The sequence below is a fragment of the Cenococcum geophilum genome (assembly GCF_001692895.1).
Source record: "Cenococcum geophilum 1.58 unplaced genomic scaffold K441scaffold_48, whole genome shotgun sequence".
Lineage (NCBI taxonomy): Eukaryota > Fungi > Ascomycota > Dothideomycetes > Gloniales > Gloniaceae > Cenococcum > Cenococcum geophilum.
This window is the reverse complement of record NW_027137606.1, coordinates 88,996-107,646: the sequence shown is the minus strand read 5'-3', so window position 1 is coordinate 107,646 and position 18,651 is coordinate 88,996. Positions and strand designations below refer to the sequence as shown.

At 45.8% G+C, this 18,651-nt stretch overlaps 7 protein-coding genes across 7 annotated transcripts; 3 read left to right on the top strand and 4 right to left on the bottom strand.

The window, feature by feature from the left end:
* Positions 1-4,454: 4,454 nt before the first annotated feature.
* K441DRAFT_666275 (uncharacterized protein) lies at positions 4,455-5,229 on the bottom strand. The gene is made up of 2 exons (XM_067649638.1): positions 4,704-5,229; positions 4,455-4,647 (listed from the first exon to the last, which is right to left on the bottom strand). The coding sequence occupies exon 1, from the start codon at positions 5,106-5,108 to the stop codon at positions 4,764-4,766; it is 345 nt and encodes a 114-aa protein (XP_067499744.1). The 5' UTR covers positions 5,109-5,229; the 3' UTR covers positions 4,455-4,647; positions 4,704-4,763.
* A 736-nt stretch (positions 5,230-5,965) lies between these two features.
* On the top strand, positions 5,966-6,818 carry K441DRAFT_243459 (uncharacterized protein). The gene is made up of 2 exons (XM_067640729.1): positions 5,966-6,285; positions 6,343-6,818. Exons 1-2 carry the CDS (start codon positions 6,102-6,104, stop codon positions 6,681-6,683), a joined length of 525 nt encoding a protein of 174 aa, XP_067499743.1. The 5' UTR covers positions 5,966-6,101; the 3' UTR covers positions 6,684-6,818.
* Positions 6,819-7,212: 394 nt separating this feature from the next.
* K441DRAFT_699190 (uncharacterized protein) lies at positions 7,213-7,802 on the bottom strand (the record flags this gene model as incomplete). The annotated part of the gene is made up of 4 exons (XM_067653136.1): positions 7,213-7,316; positions 7,367-7,447; positions 7,504-7,545; positions 7,598-7,802. The coding sequence occupies 4 exons, from the start codon at positions 7,800-7,802 to the stop codon at positions 7,213-7,215; spliced, it is 432 nt and encodes a 143-aa protein (XP_067499742.1).
* Positions 7,803-8,466: 664 nt separating this feature from the next.
* K441DRAFT_580088 (uncharacterized protein) lies at positions 8,467-9,748 on the bottom strand (the record flags this gene model as incomplete). Its single annotated transcript, XM_067644360.1, has 2 exons — positions 8,467-9,071; positions 9,154-9,748. The coding sequence occupies 2 exons, from the start codon at positions 9,746-9,748 to the stop codon at positions 8,467-8,469; spliced, it is 1,200 nt and encodes a 399-aa protein (XP_067499741.1).
* A 408-nt stretch (positions 9,749-10,156) lies between these two features.
* K441DRAFT_666272 (deoxyhypusine hydroxylase) lies at positions 10,157-11,606 on the top strand. The gene is made up of 3 exons (XM_067649637.1): positions 10,157-10,684; positions 10,761-11,431; positions 11,482-11,606. Exons 1-2 carry the CDS (start codon positions 10,184-10,186, stop codon positions 11,274-11,276), a joined length of 1,017 nt encoding a protein of 338 aa, XP_067499740.1. The 5' UTR covers positions 10,157-10,183; the 3' UTR covers positions 11,277-11,431; positions 11,482-11,606.
* K441DRAFT_243423 (DNA-directed RNA polymerase-like protein I subunit) lies at positions 11,088-11,918 on the bottom strand. Its single transcript, XM_067640728.1, has 3 exons — positions 11,798-11,918; positions 11,482-11,713; positions 11,088-11,431 (listed from the first exon to the last, which is right to left on the bottom strand). Exons 1-3 carry the CDS (start codon positions 11,910-11,912, stop codon positions 11,413-11,415), a joined length of 366 nt encoding a protein of 121 aa, XP_067499739.1. The 5' UTR covers positions 11,913-11,918; the 3' UTR covers positions 11,088-11,412.
* Positions 11,919-12,252: 334 nt separating this feature from the next.
* Positions 12,253-17,976, top strand: K441DRAFT_680416 (putative sister chromatid cohesion protein Mis4; the record flags this gene model as incomplete). The annotated part of the gene is made up of 5 exons (XM_067651370.1): positions 12,253-12,373; positions 12,458-12,653; positions 12,714-12,862; positions 12,912-15,027; positions 15,078-17,976. 5 exons carry the CDS (start codon positions 12,253-12,255, stop codon positions 17,974-17,976), a joined length of 5,481 nt encoding a protein of 1,826 aa, XP_067499738.1.
* Between the last annotated feature and the right edge of the window lie 675 nt (positions 17,977-18,651).

Genomic DNA, 18,651 nt, shown 5'->3' with positions numbered 1-18,651 from the left:
GACTCTTAATTTAGTAGTACGTTTCTTTAATCTGTATCTCTCTGGTAATCCTTATTAATTAGTAGGGGTAGGAGCTTCTTTCTTAGTATAATTACATCCTGCCTACTATAGTAGTTCTTCTCGGTTCGCTATACTAAAACCCGGTGTTTATAATTAATAAGGGCCCTAGTCTTCTTAAACTACCTACGGCTGATAAGAAGATTGTGGCGGCCTGTATCGCAGAATAGGAACTATATAGGGACTCGTTAACTGTTTATAACTAGGTTCGCCTTAAAGAGCTATCTGATGGTGTCTGTCTGCTGATTGTTATGGCCAGATATAGCGACTTCTTGTCCTTTGATCTTGTAGAGCTTTAGTTACAGTTATTACTTAATAATTAGTAGTAGCTTATAGTGTATAAAGGCCTCTCCGCCCGCACTAGAGTTAAGCAGGCTTACTATATTAAGAGCTACGCCGCTTAGCGCGATCCTGTATAGCGTCGTAAGGGCTGCGCCTCCTAGGATCTCTTTTAGCCGCACAGGCGCTGTATTAACTGCTCCAATCTGCTCTAGGTAGGAGACTTCTCCTAAAGCTGCTTATTTTCCAACTTTGCCAAATTGGTGACTATCTCGTACTCTTTGCTTTGGTTAATTACTTTAGCTTCCATCTTCTTTGGCGCTGTATAGTTGTTAGAATAGTGCCCTTACTTGCTATAGTTAAAGTAGGTAACAGGCGTTTTTATAGCTAGTGCTAGAGTTAGAGACTGCCTAGGGGGAAGACCTTTAATCTCTTTAGCGCCCCTAGTAGAAGCTCTCTTACTAGCCTGGGCTGCTCTGTGGTTACTTTATTCCTTACCTATCTGCTTTAAACCTCAGGCGTACTATTAGGCAGTCTTATAATAGGCCTGGAAGCTATAGTCTTTATCTACCACCTTAACTTCTATTTAGACGCGTAAGCTGTTATAAAGCTTATTATAAAGCTCCTCTTTCTACTAATCTTACGGTATTTTTAAGATATTTGCTAGCCGTATAAAGTTAGATTAGAAATTATTAAAGTCTCCTAGGTATGGCATCTTAAGGCCTTTAAGTTCCTACCGGGCCTTAATGCGGTAATCTAGGTCCTTAAAGACGTTCTCTAGGAACTCTAGTACCTCTTTACTAGTAGGGTTGCGTTCCACGTCGCGCTCTACCTTTAGGTACGGTAAGAGGTGGTTATAAGCTTTGCCTCCTACACGCGTCTCGATGTACGCTACTTTTACATCTTCTTCTTAGCCTAGGTCGTCCTGGTAAAACCAGTCTACATTAGATTAAAGCTTATTTTATACATAGCCGCTCTAGGCTTAGTAGGTAGGTTCTTTCTTATTTGTAAGCGTAGGTAGATCTAGGAACTTTGCCGTATAGATTAAGCCCATAGTGCTGCTTATCTGAGAGAATGGTGTCCCTTCTTATGTTGTCCGTGCTAGTATACCTTCTTCCTCTTTATTATTCTGCCAACCTAGGGCTTATACGGTAACCTTACGGCCTATCTTAGATATCTTCCGGTTAGCTTTATGGAGCTTATTAGTCCTATTATCTAAGTGCTCCTTAAGCTCCGCTATCTTTGCTTTAGCCTCCTCTTTTATATTAATAGCCTTATACGCGTGGTTATTTGTAAGACGCTATAGTATAGCGATCTACTATTCCAACGCCTTTCTTTATATTCCCTAGAGCCTTAGCTCCTCTATAAGTTCGGTTATAGGTATCTCGGCTAGGCTTTAGGTGGTTACGGCTATATACTCCCTCTTTATCTCTATCTTAAAGTATATAGGGTTCTTGGCGTCTTCTAATTACGCCATAAGACGGTCCTATTTGCTCTTTATATTGTCCGAAAGTTCTATCTCGCTATAGTATGGTTAGAGCTCTAACGGCTTAAGTGTTGCATTTATAGGTTCCTCGCGGCCTACTAGCGCTAGGTTAGTGGCTATCTCTAGTACACTAGGCCTTAATACGCTCTTTCTTACTATAGTGTCTCTTTTTACTTCCTTAGGTAAGTCCTCTTGCTGCTAAGATTGTAGTTAGGGTGATCCTTTTGATCTAATTGCCGTAGTCTCTTCTTTTAGCTGCTTAATCTGCTGTTGTAATTGCCTGCCTTGAGCAGGGCTTAGTGGGTTGGTTAATCTGTAGTTGTGGTAGTAGAACTGGCTACGCGTTTAACCGTTGGACCTAGTATTATATCGCCTCTATAGGCTAATTGAGGGTGACCTTAGTCTAATATCACGGCTAGCTTCCTATAGGAGCGATTTGATAGATTAAGTAATAATAAGGGGCTATATTATAAATAGACTAAGGTAAGGGCTTAAAGAAAGGGGCGTGGTAGACGACTATATATATATTTAGTCGTCGGGGCAACGCTAGGGCAATATTAATCCGTGACCGACGACGCCTTGATGGTAGCTATGTAGACGAACCGTCATATTATAGGGCAAACTAATAGCGAGCTTCCTTTATAGCTTTTATAAGATAAGGCTTCTTTATAGGCTTTGTTTTTTGGTATCTATAACGTCGCAGAACTTACTAAATAGTTTAGGTAGAGTAGCCGCATTTGGCAGCAATATAAGCGCAGAACTTCTTTTACCTATATTAATTAGAGGTGACTTTCTTAAGGATTTGTTGTTTAAACTTATAAGTAACTTTAGACTTTCTACTAGGATATAGGCCGTTAATAATATAGCTATTAATAATAAGAGGATTTATAGTAGGATTCCAGCTATAATTAATAGCTTTTATAAACAAATACTAAAGGGTGTGTTGTTTAATTAAGGTAACGCTCTAGATATACTTAAGGGTAGCTTCTATAGCTTTTATGGCTAGGGCCTAAGCCCTAGTCGCGAGCTGATGGAAAACCATAGTTGGTATAGCAAGATTTAAGCTTAGAGAGTCCTTACTAGCAATTTTAGAGCGGTAAAGAGGCTGCAGAAGTATTTTGCCGTCAGCGGTCAGTAGGCGGTGAGCTAAACTTCCTAATTAGGAAGGTGCAAAATCTTTAGTTACTGACCTCCGTATAAGAATAAAAAAGGGTTAGAAAATAGATTATTAAGGCGATGGTAAGGTTAAAGGCGCGCTAAGGCCCTCTATATAAGGGGGTAACTTAAGTAGGCTGCCGCCCTCCCTACTAGCGCTGGCGTGGGTTTAGGCCAAATAAAATATAGTTCCTTGTATTATAAATGCATATAGAAGCCACTAGAATAGAAAGATAATATAAAACAATAGGGGGGGAGTAAGAGAGCCTTGTATCTTATATCCTAAAATACTAAATCTTATTCGCCGGTGAATTCCCTTAATTTAAACCTAATTAAGAATATCTGGAGGCTGTTAAAGGGGAGAAGATAATAGAGGTTTCCTATAACGAAGGAGGAAGTTAGGGGGTACGTAAAGGTGGAATAACGAAAATAACGAAGTATTAATACTAAATAAGCAATTGTTTTAATGTGGCGATATGGCAATATAAGCACTAGCAGAAAGTACTAGCAGGGAGGGCGGCAGCCCGCTTAGGTTACCTCCTTATACTAACCTAGTACTAACCTAGGCCTTAAAAACGCGTTTAAAAAGTAGGGGCTACTACCCTAGGGAGGGTGGTATAATATATAGACGATACCTCAATATAGGACTACACTATAGTAACTAAGACGCCTATTACGTAGGAATAGAACGCGTTTAGGTGTTTAAAATTCAGAGCAACATTACGCGACTGCCCAGAAGTACCGATCAAACTCAAATTATGTACCTTTTCGCCCAAAATCGCGTGCGAGGGTACTCGGGGGTGGTCGCTGCGCGACCTCGTGCGGGGTTCGGGCGCGTTATCAGCAGGGGTGGCCCTAACCTCGTATTAACCCGGGTCGTAACCGCGCCAAATCAGCCCCCCCGATATGTGATAGTTATGGGGGCTCTACAAGGGGGCAACATCAATGCCTCAGACGCCCCCCCTGTCAAAAACCGTGCGCAATAGGTGGTATATGCACCCGATATAGCTCCGTACGATTTCTATATACAATTCACCACTTTATATGGCCTCCTTTCGCAAGAATTACAGCCTCACAGCGCTCATGCATCTAATCTATGTGCTTTTTAAAGTCGTCTACCTGTAGCCTTTCCCATTCTGCCCAAGTACCCCCCTACCAACATATTTTTAACTTCTCGAAGGCTCTACGAAGTATAGGTTTGTAAATATTCGAGTAGATTCGGTGGCAAATTTTAGTGACAAATCCGCTGTAATACGCACAGATTTTGACGGGGGGGGCGTCTGAGCCATTTATGTTACCCCCTTGTATCGCCTAAGCGACAAGATTTTAGGCGGTCTAAGAACCGCCTAAAACCCCAGCAAGCTTATGGGGGAAAGCCGCTAGTCCTAAAAAGGAAAGGGGAATCCAGTGCGAGACTGATCCCGGCTACTCCAATCTTCTGAAGGTCCTTCAAGATTAGATTGCCCTCTTCCAACTTCATGATTACATTCAGCCTTCACCGAAAGCTCGAGTGAGTTTGATAACTTCACTTTCCGAGACTCCACCACGTGCAGCGCGACCCAGACAAAGACAGTATTTGTCCCCGCCGCAAGATAGGCCTTCCCGCGTTCGATGGCTTCTGAGAGCTCACCCCCGTGAACAAGGATGTCCGTATGAGCATTGATCATAAAGTCAGGCACTCCAATTGCTTTTGCTGTGGCCAAAGCCCTCCTAATTCGTTCCGCAGCAACTTCGGCTGGATATATCTTTTGGCTTTCTTTGTCACGGTCTTCAAGATTGATTCCCACTACACCCTGGTCAACAATTGCTTTGATATCATCTTCAAGACGATCACCACAGCCATCCTGGCAATCGGCGCTGAGTGGTTTTGGAATTCCTTTGCAACCGAAGCGAGAGCACGGATAGCAGCAAAGTTGGTTTCAAGAGCCATATCATCGTCTTTAAATCTTGCTGCGGTTGCAACTGCATAACTAGCGGTGACAATGGCTTTGACGGAGGGTAAGCCTAGTACGGCAGGTGCCGTAGCGGCATCATGAACGTTGGTGGAAGCGATAGGTCGACCTGGTATGTGCAGAGCACGAAATGCTTTTGGGAAAACATTCTGTCGACCTAAATCGGACCCGCCCACCATTTTTCAGCTGCTTACTCTAGTATATCTTACCACTCAGCTACTTACCCTTGTATGTCTTACCACCTGCACTATGTATATAGTCCCTTTTTCTTCATAGATCAATCTACACACGAGTCCGTTCAACACATTCTGAGTAGACATCTTTATAGAAAGGAGATATTGGAGCTGGCTAGCTTTGAAGCGATAGACCAAGGTAAATATTATCAAACCTTTTACACGTGGGGAGCTTTGCGGGGAACATCTTATAAATTGTTCATGAGTGACGGAAGTTATTCTTCACCTCCTGATGCTGGCTAAAATCATGCGTATGTTACCCCGTTGGAGCTCTCTAAAGTTGGGAAACTGATTAGGCAACTTTGATTCCAACGGGATTCCCGAAGAAAAATCTCTTGCCTACTTTCACATTTAGAAATGTAAATGATTAGGCAGGAGGCGGGCAGTGTGAGATGTGGCAAATTTATACAACGCTAACCGAATCTGGGCATGAGATTCCTCATACTATATATCCTGAAATGGCCGCTTACATCAACACCTTGGACAAAACATCCCCAGCCCTATTTGCAATCTTGCAGAGCTCCCCCAAAGAATGCACAAATTAATTCCACACGCACTAGAGTGACTCAACAGGTTCTTCCCCATGACGCCATCCAATCTTGTTGGTTTCCATGGACCATTGTTGCGAACAAGACTGAAACATTAGCTTATCAATAATATATTTGCAGAGGCTCTGCCGGCTTATCCGCGGCCAGGATTCCTAGTGAGATATCCTTCCTTACGTAATGTAAGTGAATGGTTGATGTAGTAAGATGAGGAAGTTGTTCAGCAGTGATAGAATCATGTGCAGAGCAGAGGGGAAGATCTGAATGAGAATATAAAGCTTCAATTGGACTGCGAATCGTCTAAGATTAGCAAATTTTCTCTTGTTTTTCTTTCAATATAGATATCAAGTTCCACAAGCGTATTTCTTCAGTTTCTAGTAAATTTTCACTCAAAATGTCCCAACCATGTATTGAAATTGCCCTCATCCCTATTGGAGGACGGACTATCGAAGATGAATTTACTGCGGATGGCCAGGCATGGACAGCAATTCACAAAAATTTGATCGAAGTGCCTGGCTATCGGGGGGCTGCATGGGGCCGGCAAATCGACGCACTGGATACTCTCGTATTCCTAGTCTGTATGTCTTTTCTATTATTCTGATACTCGTATTGCGTCTAGAACTCATGCGTTATAGTCTGGGATACCTATCACAGTCATGTTGATTTTATGGAACGAATTAACTCACCTTTTAGCCCTGCACTTCTAAATATGGCTACCGGCCCGTGCGATATGTACCATATCCATCCTAGCACGTCATCTCTAGCGTTTGTTAACGCTCCGATAACGACCCTGAAATTCTTTTACCAGCCAGAAGCTACAGAGTTTGCAAAAGCATATCCTGACTTCTTTCAGGCCATTGAGCGAAAAGCAGGATGTACAGGTTTGGCATTCGGTGGCAAAGCGGCCGCCATTGCACGATTCAACTGGATTCCTCACCAATGGACCGGGAGTTGTTGCAATGATTGGATGGAATAGCTCTATGTACCACGCTGCTGTGTTACTGGGCAAGGATGTGGCTGCGGCTGAGACAAAAATTGCAAATTCAGCCCGAAAGACGGTCACTTTCGAAGTCAACTTTACAGTCGTCGAAAAGACCGGATATGAGCACAGTTGGCGTAAGCTCTAGGCGGAATTGTAAATTAATACTGGTATTTCCACTATCTTATTTTCTTCGATACTCTAATCTTCCATGGACGATTTGCATTCATTAATTTAGCAAATATGAGCATTTACGTGTAGCTTGTATGTTTGCTAGCGTTGTTGGATCCGAGGCATTCTGCAATACCATTCCCACCTCACTTTCTGCCTACCATGCTTACTGCCTCTCTGGTAAACACGCTGATTTCTGGAAGCATAAAATCGTATCAATTCGCGTCATCTTGAGAGTCCTGAAACACCAGTTGACAGGCCCCCATAGGATCATAGGAAGCGTTGCCTGTAGTGACAGCTGAATAGCATTGCTGAAGCATTCGGGCTGATGATTATTGCTGCCTATGCATCCCAGTTATAGACAGCTTGACAGGACTTGCAGCGGATCATTATTAAAGTGTGATGGGGTAAGGGATTTATGTCCTAGGTGTGGCTGACTAGAGTTGACAAACTGTTCACCTAATTGAACAATAGCAGGCCCTACAATTGGTGGATGGCCAGTATCGTACAGAGGTATGCCACCAAAATATATAATGTATAGATGACCAATGAGGATATATTCTTGTCAACGTGGAAAAATGCACCCCAATCTGCGACATCGTCAGTGCATTGACCTAATCTAACCAACTATGAATTATCAACTTACATATAGGTAGCACAGCTAGGATGAAAGCCGTGAGCACTGCAGCTGAAGTGCTTCAGTCGGCTCTAATTGAGGCCTGCTACTGATGCAAACGTACTTGTAGCGGTCCGCTTCATGAATGTTCTTTTGCGAACATGGCCAAAGCAAGGGCCCCAAAAGCCCGCCGGTTGGGGAGGCCCTTCGTCCTTGCTTCCCTTTTCAGCATTATTTATCTGATGACCATCTGAATTGCCTTCTTCCTTCGAGCTATTATCTTCTTGGTCGGAGCCATGCCGGCGCTGTTTCCCGGCAAGTGCTGACATGACAGACAAGTTAGGTATTAGTTGTAAACTTAAAAGGAAGGTGGTGTAAAGAGTCACGGGAAAATCAAGAGTCAAAGAGATGAAGTTTAAGCATACTTACGAAATGACGTCGATCACCGCAATCACCAAAAAAGAGAAAGAAATTGTCATTGCGGAACTGACTACGTTGCAACATGATGATCTCAGTGGATGCTATAGTACGCAGTGCTATTACCTACTAATTGCCGATGGGTCCGCCATGGAGTCTAGATGATTAGCGGCTTAAGCACCTCGAGTGGAGTGGTGATGTCAAAGTCGACCCAAGTTAGATGGCTCGGGTGCTCCCGTCTTGTTCCTCACCGAAGACGTATTTTGCAGGAATACAAACTTTCCGAGCGTGATAGCATAGAACAGTTCAAACTTGCAACATTCATAGCTTAAGAGTCTAGGGCGAACAGAATTGTGTTATTCCGCAAGTACTAGCTACATTCTCATTTGTCCATCAACCGTTAGCCATCATTAACATCCTACATTCCTGTCAGCGCAACAAAGGAGAGGCATAGACTGAAGAGCTAGACTAACACCAAGTTGGCCAATTTCGTTGAGCCAAGGGGTATATGTGAAACACCAAAACACCAGCGAACGCATCCCATAATTCATGTTGGATCATCACTAAGAACCATGTTCAAGCGTCTGGGTCGCTTTCTGCGACGCTTGAGAATTCTGATAGTGCACCTTTCAGTTCCATCATCTTGTTCCGGCAGTGGATGACCAAAATGGCGACCGCTAGGCTGTTCCAGACATCATAGTCGCCTTGGCCATAGTCAAAGATAGCGACGGTTCGTAGAAAGGGTGTTTCGGCCTTGACGTCATAACTTACGAACCCCATGACTGTATGGCTGACAATTACACCATATAGTGTTGGAAGCTCGTGAGAGAACTCTTCGCTCGGAGGATCTTCCGACTGGGAACCATTCTCATCTCCTTCCTCATCGCGTTCTACGCTCGGACGTATGCGGAAAGCGTCGCGAAACCGAGATGCGATATTGCCAAGTTTGCGTAGCATGTTTTCCTGCAGCACCGATGTAGGCGTATCTTTGTGTGCTGCTTCTATGGCGAGCATTGAGATATTCGAGGGCGCATCCACTTTGCCGTCGGTTGTCGCCCACCGATTGTAGGCAGAGATTCCCCGACGAATGAGCTCTTCAGGAGTGCGTTGTGAAGATTTGGTAATGATCGAGTCGCGAACACGTGCTCCAAGTTCTAGGAGCGTTCTCAAAGCTTTGGTTGCTATAGGATAAAAGTTAGCATTTATCTACAATAAAATTCGCTTATCTGATTGTAGAAGAATCTAAATGTGCGCTCGACATACCTCGGAAATTGTTGCCATATGCGGGCTTAATGAACGCCTTTTCGAGATTGCTGGTGAATAGGGTTGATGGCATCATCACAAAGTCCATTGCCCAAGTTTCTGGCATTAGAGGCTCAAAGCCTCGCATGCCTAGTTTCTGGAACAGATATATCGCGTCCTTACTCCATCCCGCCGCTTGTAACTCCCTCCCTTGTTTGTCTCGTCTTCTGCGTTCTGTTTCCGGATCGTAATCCTTGGCTTCGTATTTGTCTTCATCCACGACGATTGTCTCCTCATTGGCATCGAAAGCCTCATCATCAGATATACCGTCGATCAGCTCGTCGATCAATGTATCACCTTCAAAGTCGGTATACGGTCTTTCCAATGAGGTTGGTGTAAGTGGTTGGTTTCTCTCCCCAGTCCCAGTGCCCGCGCTGGGAGTTGTCAGGTGCCAGCTGTTGACTCGTGCTGCAGGGCTCATAGAACGGGGGTTTAGCTTTGGAATAGGTTTGCGCGGTGTTGGCAGAGCTTTGAATGGCTTGTCGCGACGTTGCTGGGTTTTGCGAGGTGAGACATAGCCCCAGAACCGGTCGGAAATGTCACGAAGGAAAGCCATTGCTGTGTGATTGTTGTAATATTGCGGATATGGCGTGTTGGGGTCTGGTTCGATTTGGAGGTTTCCGTGAAATATAGGGATTTTCGAGAATGTAATTTGAGCTCGGAGACGGGGATGCAAGTGGAAAACGCGACGGATGCGAATAGGTTAAGGTGTTGAGGCTGACGAGTGCATATTCAGAGAGCTTGAAAACGGAGAAAACGTAGGCCAGGATTCCTGCTGTTGACAATGGCGTTGTCTCACATACTGATTATTGCGGTCTCTTTGACGGTTGCGGTGACTCGTCGGAGGTGGTTGGGGGAAGGCTGGGAGAATACGTGGACACGTGCACAGCTGGCCACGCTAGTATGTAATGGGAAGAAATTATAATTTACCCCGCCACCAAAAAATCCGAGCAGCAACTTTGCCCGCCAAAATCCATATAGCTGCGCGAAAATGGCTCCATCTGCGACTACGCCGGAAGAAAATACTATGCTAGCTGCGGATCCGCAAGTTATATCCCTCCGTGAAGTTCTCACATCCGAAACTGAACCCCTTGCACGCCGTTTCCGCGCCCTCTTCTCCCTCAAACACCTTGCGTCCCTTTCCCCTCCAACATTTCAAACTCTCCTCGCCATCGATGCTATCGCCGCGGCCTTCAACTCCCCATCCGCATTGTTAAAGCATGAACTTGCATACTGCCTAGGCCAGTCTCGGAATGCTGCCTCGGTGCCGTATTTGCGGCGTGTATTAGAGGACAAAGCGGAAGATGCGATGTGCAGGCATGAAGCCGCAGAGGCGTTAGGAGCTCTCGGAGATCAGGGGAGTCTAGAGTTATTAAGAGAGCTAAGAGATGATGGAAGAGAAGTGGATGTTGTAAGAGAGACTTGTGAGATCGCAGTGGAGAGGATCGAGTGGGAGCACGGAGTGAAGAGGGCGGATGAGAAATTGAAGAAGAGGTATGAACTCATCAGGATTAATTTCAATTTCGAAACGACAGATCCGATGAAGCGAAGAGAAACTCATATAACATAGTGATTTTGCATCTATAGACCCTGCACCCCCTCTACCGCAAGCTTCGCAAACACCCTCAATAACTGAGTTGCAAAAGACATTATTGGACACGTCCTTGCCTCTTTTTCAGCGATATAGGGCCATGTTCGCCCTCCGTGACCTCTCGTCCCCTCCAGACCTTCCCACCGCCATTCCAGCAGTTCAAGCTCTGGCACGAGGGCTTAGCGATCCGTCTACTCTGTTCCGCCACGAAATTGCATTCGTTTTTGGCCAGTTATCTCATCCGGCATCAATACTAAGTTTGGTAGAGACGCTAAGCAACACAAAGGAAGCAAGTATGGTACGACACGAGGCCGCGGAGGCTCTCGGAAGCCTCGGAGACGAGGACGGTGTTGAGGATATATTAAAGAAGTTCTTGGATGATCCGGAACAGGTTGTTAGGGATAGTGTGATTGTGGCTCTGGATATGGCCGAGTTTGAAAAGAATGGGGAGGTTGAATATGCGATTGTGCCAGAGGTAGGGAAACCAATCTAGGCATAAATTGGGAATTATTCCATAAAATTCCTGTTGAAGTATGCATGGCAGGCGTTCAGGCGGGGCATTATAATGGCATATGCATCGGTGGTGGCTTCATTTAATGTAAACGGGTATCAAAAAGCTTTTCATACGCTCAGTTGTTGGTATTCCACCTGTTTATATATTAGTTATAGAAGTACTCAAATACAACACTAAAACATACTTATGGCCACACTCGCAGGTGTAGAAGACGGTGGTGCCTTCATCAGCACTACGTAATTGCTGAGTGTAAAAGCGAACCTTTTCCCTTCCGCACTTCTCGCAAGTCTGATTGATTGTGGCATCCGTCTGCATGTCCGCCTCGGTGAGCGTTTGCACTTCAGATTTCTTTGCGCGCAAGGATGATGGGAATGCGGTTGGCTTTGAACGCGTGACTACAACTTTGGAAGAAGCGTCTAATTGGTTATCAGCAGCTGAACACATGCAGGTGAAGCAAGATGCGAGAAGAGGCAACAAAATGAAGTGAAAAATGTCGAGACCTTTACATGAGGCGCCACAGACATCACAGATCAGTATGGCTTTCCCATTACCGGAGCTGCCATCGAGGAGATTCCCACAGTCAGTGCAGAATACCAGCGAGCCAATTGCGGACATGGCTTCTGGAGATTTATTGAATAATCGGCGGAAAGTGAACGTTAGCGGAGATTGACAGCATTTCCGCTAGTGGGGCGGAAGAAAGGGGCAGAATACTTGACGTTCGGTTCACCGTGCCTTCCTAGAACAGGAGCCAAACGCATCCCTGCATTGTCTATCAGAATGTCTGGAAAATTATACGAACCTCTGTAAACTCTGTCGCGGCCGTCATGAAAGTGGGATCATCATATGAGGGTACCATTATCTGTCCGAGTAGCGCCCTCTTCTCCATCCCCCTCTGTCTCCAACTGGCCTTGGGGACCCTCCATCAACGCCGGTGACCCCCACCGCAAAGTCCACCATGAACGGTGCAAATGGGGGCTGGCACATGAGCAATGGAAGGCCTTTACCCTTTCGTCCTCCAACTGTTGATGAGGCTCTGCAATATTCGCCTCTCAGCTCGATCGTTCCTTTCTCTCCCAGTGAGCAACCTTCTCCGCTTCGTACTTAGCTATCTCGCAGCGACATATCGTTTCTAATAGTGCATGACACTGATTCTTATCAAGGTATCATTCCATTCCCCTCCGCTGGACCTCCGAGCTCCTCCTCAATCTTTACCACCCAAGAAGAGCGGCGTGCGGCAAGACGCGCCTTAGACTCTTTCAACACGGAAAGTAGCAACACTCATAGTACATCTGCCAGGCTACAAAAGACTCTACAAGATCTGCAACAACTTCTGAACGCAGAGGAGCTTACTCAGTTGTAAGGTTTTTATGCTTTATGAAATATTGGTTGGGGCAACAGAAGGCTGATATTGTGTAGCAACTTTAAGAGCACCCCTCACTTGGCCAGCAACCCGAATTATCGAAATGTGCCTGTGTCTGTGAATGGAACTCCTAAAACCGCCAAAGAACCTCAGCTCGGCCAATTCGCCAAGATGATCCTGAACAACACAGATATTTCTTTCAGATGTAGGGCTTTTGTTCGATATATTCAGGTCAAATAACTGAATTTTCTTAGACCCTACGCCTGTTTCACCCACGAAACCCCCCCAGAAAAATGACCCTTCTAGCCGAACTCCTCAACAAGCACCTCCTAAAGTGCAACCTCAGGTTATTATTCATAATGATACATCGTTCAAACAAAGTTCAGCAGTGCAATTCTCGCCCAACGTCAAACCGCCATACCGGCAATCTCCTGTTGAATCGTCGGTAGTCAGGCCCGCAGTCATAATTCCGGGGTTACCGTCCTCGTCGCAGCGTGAAGAATACGAAACTTTTCCTCACATTGACGCCCATGATGCCATTCCGAAGAAGCGTAAAAGAGAAGATATTGCTGCAGACAACGAGCCCTTGGCTCTTAGCTATGATCAGAGACAGAAAGCGGATGCCGCCGTAAATAACCTACGGGGTCTACTTCGGGACATTTTTGAGGCGGAAGATCAATACCAACCGGATACCTCTGGATTCACCTCTTCAAATGCTGCAAATTTCTTCACCTCTAATCCTGTCGGAGAATCAGAGCGTCCAGTCCTGGTGCATTCCATTCAGACTCGCTTAGAGTCAGCGGTTCAGAAGGTTATCTCTGCTGGGAGAATAGCTATGATACCGGTGGACCATTTAAGCCGAATGCAGAGGCTTTGCGAAAGCTCCATAACAGCAGTCAATGATTCTTCTCTTACCATTGGAGCTGAGTGGAGCGATAGCGACATAGAAGAGTGGTTAGCTCGCGTATCAGTAGCTGAAAATGGGCTTCAGGCTGCCAAGATTATGCTAAGGATTATGACAGCTGGCCGTGAGGAGAAGCAGATTTACTCAGAAGACCACCTACAAGCTGCCATAACTATCCTAAAACATGTGCTTCAAACATGCCTCGTTCCAATTGTGGAAGCGCGGAGTACAGACGGCGGATCCGATATCTTTAAGATTGCTTCAGCCCAGAAAAAGCCTCTCACAACACTTTTACAAGTCTGTGGGAGGGTTCTGCGACTCTTGGGTGATCTTATCATTAAAGTTGATGTTGTGGACCATGCCATAACTTCTGTCGAGTACATATCGACAATGCTGATCTTTGTGGAAAATGCTCATAGTGAAAAAGATTCCGCGCTTGGCATTCAGAGATTTGAACTTGTACGGCGCATCGCTATGGACGTTTTGGCGAAGATATTTGCTCGCTACGAGGATCAAAGGACGTTCATCTTTGATGAAATCTTAACTTCGTTGGAGAAATTGCCAGTTACTCGTCAGAGCGCAAGACAATTCAAGATGATTAATGGGAAGCCTATCCAGTTAGTATCAGCATTGCTTATGCGACTGATACAAACAAGCGCCACGAGGTCCATCCAAGATAAGAAAAAGACTAGTCAAGATTTGGTTGAGGGGGATGAAGACGACAGCACGTCCGAGGTGGACGGACACACTCCATCGAAACATACGCGCCATGCCAATAACGGCCACGACGATTCGTTACAAAGCTTATCCGACATTGTGAAGCGCCTCCATGATGATACGCTGAAGAACGCCTCCTACCTCGTGAACTTCATGGTTCAGCGAGCACTTGGGGCGACTAAAACAGGAGACCAGCCTTACCGCAACTTACTGGATATATTTATCGAGGATTTTTTAAGCGTGCTTGGTTCTCCGGATTGGCCTGCTGCAGAAATACTTCTTCGGACTCTTCTATCAGTCATGACGCATCTAGTTCAAAGTGACAAGTTTGCAGTACCGGCAAAAAACATGGCACTGGATCTCATGGGGCTCATGGGCTCCGGAATATCAGATTTAAAAATGCACGTCAGGCAAACCACCCGAACTCTAGACACGAGTCAATCTGAGCTGTCTGCTCGATTGGTTCGATTATCGGAAGATGTCTTAGAGGATAAGGTGAATGAAACAGATATTCTGGATTTTGAGGGACCGTACCGGGTTGTGCTGGAGTATCTACAGTTGTTGGCGCGAGACGACGATTCTCAATTGCAGAGTGCGCAAGGATGTCATATTACGCTATGGGCTAAACATGTCTGCAATCTCCTTGAGGTGGACGATGGCACCGATGATTATGAGCGCTCTATGCTAAATTCCCTGGAGAAACGGCTCAAGCACATGGTCTTGAATCCTAAGTGGCTGGCAGCCGAATAGTGAGTGACTGTGTACCATTTCGAAACGTATCTGCTAACTTTTCTGGAAGTGAATTTGAACCTATCTCTACTGTACAAGGCCGTCTCGCCGCGGGCATTACCACACTTCGTATGCCATTTTGCAAGTACCTGACCAGTATTTTCAGGATGCTTCTAAGCTCGATGACAAGTAATCATGCCACGATGAAGAGTCGTAGCTTGAAGAGCATCGTCCAACTTCTTGAAAAAGATCCTGATATCCTCGATGATGACGTAGTTCAACGAATCATTAGATTAACATATGATTCTTCTCCATTAGTCAGAGACTCTGCTCTCATGATTCTCGGCAAATGTCTTACCTGGAAACCTGATGTTGAACGTAAAAATTTGGACAAAATAATTTCTCGGGCTGGTGATGCAGCAATTGGCGTTCGCAAGCGGGCCATGAAGATTCTCAAAGAAATATACCTGCGTAACGAGGGAAAGGATGTGAAGTCCGCAATCGCAGATGCCTTGTTACAACGAGTTAAGGATCTCGACGAGAGCGTTGCAGAGTTGGCCCGGCAGACATTCGAAGAAATCTGGATATCGCCATTCCATGATTCAACCAAAGCCGACCCAGTCAAAACAAAGCTGGCCCTTCGAAATCAAGTCTCTCTTATCGTCCGAACTGTGCAACGTGGCGAAAGTGTGCTCTCTGTTCTTGAGGCCTTATTACAAAATGTTCTTTCGAACGCCTCAAAGCACGCAGCGACGAATTTCAAAGTTTGCAAAGACATGGTTGCAGTAATGTTCGACGGGGTTATCGACAGTGACGAACTACCGGACAGGCCTGCTCAAGCACACATCTTGCAAACCTTAACTATTTTCGCGAAAGCGAACCCGAAGTTATTTACAGGAGAACAGCTTGAGTCATTGCAACCGTATACGCAAAATATTGAACAGTCCGATAACCTACTGGTTTATCGTTCCGTTCTCGTCATTTTCCGCCACGTTTTCCCTTCACTTACTTCCTACCAGACTAGCTTCTTGAGCACTGTTCAGGGTGCCTTGATGAAATACATAGCTAAGATGGGCAAGATGGAGCTTAATGAGATTGCTCAATGTCTCTGGATTATCAACGGGGTCCTTAAAGACACAGCTGAACGCTTGGTTCGCCTTGCATGCTCGGTAATCTCAGGAATCGACAAGGAAAAAACCAAGAATCCCATGGATGACGCGACAATCAAGAAAATAGTTAGGTACTTGACGATCCTGGGCTATTTTGGGAAGTCCTGTGACTTTGAGAGCCACGTAGACTTATTTAGAGCGAAAATGCCTGGGTGGAAAGGCACAACTGTTGCAGGCCTTATTGTCGACACCATCTGCCCCTTCACGCGACAGAAACACCCCCACATGCTACGAGAACAGGCCTTTGAGAGCCTTGGGATGATGTGTCAAAGCTGGCCTAAGCAATTTCTTAGATCCGATGTTACCACAGCTTTCGATCTCGTGTTCGCCAACAACGATGTACGGCTGGAACGCATTGCACTATCACAATTCAGCGGGTTCTTCGCACTTGAAGAGAAGCGGTCTGAAACAGGTGCTGAAATTGCCGTTGGTGAAGGCGCAGTTCATGGAACTGAACGACTAGGAATTTCTCTGGTTGCCAATGACAATGATGGAGTGTCAACATACATCGCCCAACGCTTCCTGATACACATCGTCCGCATTGCTTTGGGTACACCAGATGAGCTTGCGTTGACAGCAACTCAGATCATCGTAAGCATCAATCGCCAGGGTTTGGTCCATCCAAAGGAATGCGGCCCAGTTCTCATCGCCCTTGAGACATCTCCAGACCCCACGATCTCGAAAATTGCCTTCCAGGAACATCGAAGTCTTCATCACAAGCATGAAACTATGTTTGAAAAGGAGTACATGAAGGCTGTGTCTCAAGCATTCGACTACCAACGAGATGTTCTGCATGACACCCATGGTGCGACTACTCAGCCTTTCACATCAAAGCTGCATCTGCTCTTTGAGGTGTTGAAAACAGGAAATGGCAAAGTCCGGAAGAAGTTTCTTTCTAACTTGTGTGAACGCATAAACTTTGAGCTTCCAAAGCTTAGTAGCAAAGATGACCCACCATCAAGCCTTCTGTATGCTCGCTTCTGTGTGCAAAACATCGCATTCTTTGATTATGCTCGCGTAGATGAGATTCTGCATCTCGTATCATGTTTAGAGAAGGTCGTCACTGGGACAGGGACCGTCGTCGCGCATGCTATTGAGACCGAGATACTTGGAATTCGCCTGGACCCAGAGCCACACTTGAGTCAGCAAGTGCCTTCAACATCTACTCTTGGTAACCAGGCTGTTGTCCTTCCGAGCACTGAATCAGACATCGTACGACCTGAACCTTCTATTAGAAATACGGTGGATGAAGCTCAGCTCCGCCACCTCACTATCGCAACTATGATTCTGACCATGATTTGGGAAACACGGACATTCCTTCGCCGTCAGTGGGGCTTGCATAAGCAGCGCGAGGGTAAGGCAAATTCTAAAACAACTATTAAAGACCTGAACAGGGCTCCTACTAAAGCCCCTGGTGTCACGGGTGACAAGTATTGGGAGAGAATCTCAGAAATAATGTCCGCGCTCAGCAGTCCGGATACTATGACAGCGCAATGCAAGACTTTCGCAGAGCTGCTTGCTGTGGATAACGAGCTTAAAATTGCTTCCGAAGACGATGAGGAAGCAGAGTTGACCAGAGCAGCTGCCGGTTATGAGACTCCTAACGATGATGAAAACGGAGGTGAGAACGTACCACTCAGTGGAGGAGCCAGAGGGAGAAAGAGGAAAGGATCGATGAGCGCCGCGGGCACACCGAAGAAGGCGAGGAAAACAGGAACTGGGAAGCCTCGTGTTCGACCCAGAAAGAACCGGAGCGGTTCTAGCGTGACGCCTGAGGGTGATGACGGAGGCTGGAACTGAGACTTGGCTTCGCAACGTTACGCTTTCTTTCGGTTTCGCAGATTCCAATTGCAGGCGTTTGGTGATGTGACTGGTCAGTTATAAGTAATAGCAGAGGACTTTGCTGACATGGGTTACCTTTCTAGGTTTGCGCAGCAGTTATGGGTTTCCTGAAGCTGGGTAGGCCTTTTGTTTTCTTCTTTCCGTTGCTATGTCCGGCTATTAGCGTTGATGGCCTGGTTCCTTTGCATGGAGGCTCGACTCATGGAATTAGGCGTTAGGCTGTCAGGGAAGCATCGCCGAATCAGGCGCATTCAGAGATGTCTAGGCGTTTTGGTGACGGCAATGAACTGCTTTTTGCTGAGGGAATGGGAGCGATGGAAAGGATTCATCACCACTAAAATTACAGGCATCTACCCTTGACCCGGTGGCGTCCTAAGAGGATATGGCCCGTGCATAAACCTTAGGAACACCAAACAAATCTAGCTTTCTAATTGGCCAGTTCCTTATCGATAACTACAGGACGAATTCCACCGTGTTAAGGGATATATCAATTCAAATAGTCCACTCATCAAAATTTGCGATTAGCGCCAGTTTAGAAAGCTCAAATGGATACGGAGACTACCCTGACACTTAGGTTAAAGACTAGATATTTACGGCACGGAATCGTTTGAGTAAATGGGGAAGCCATGATTC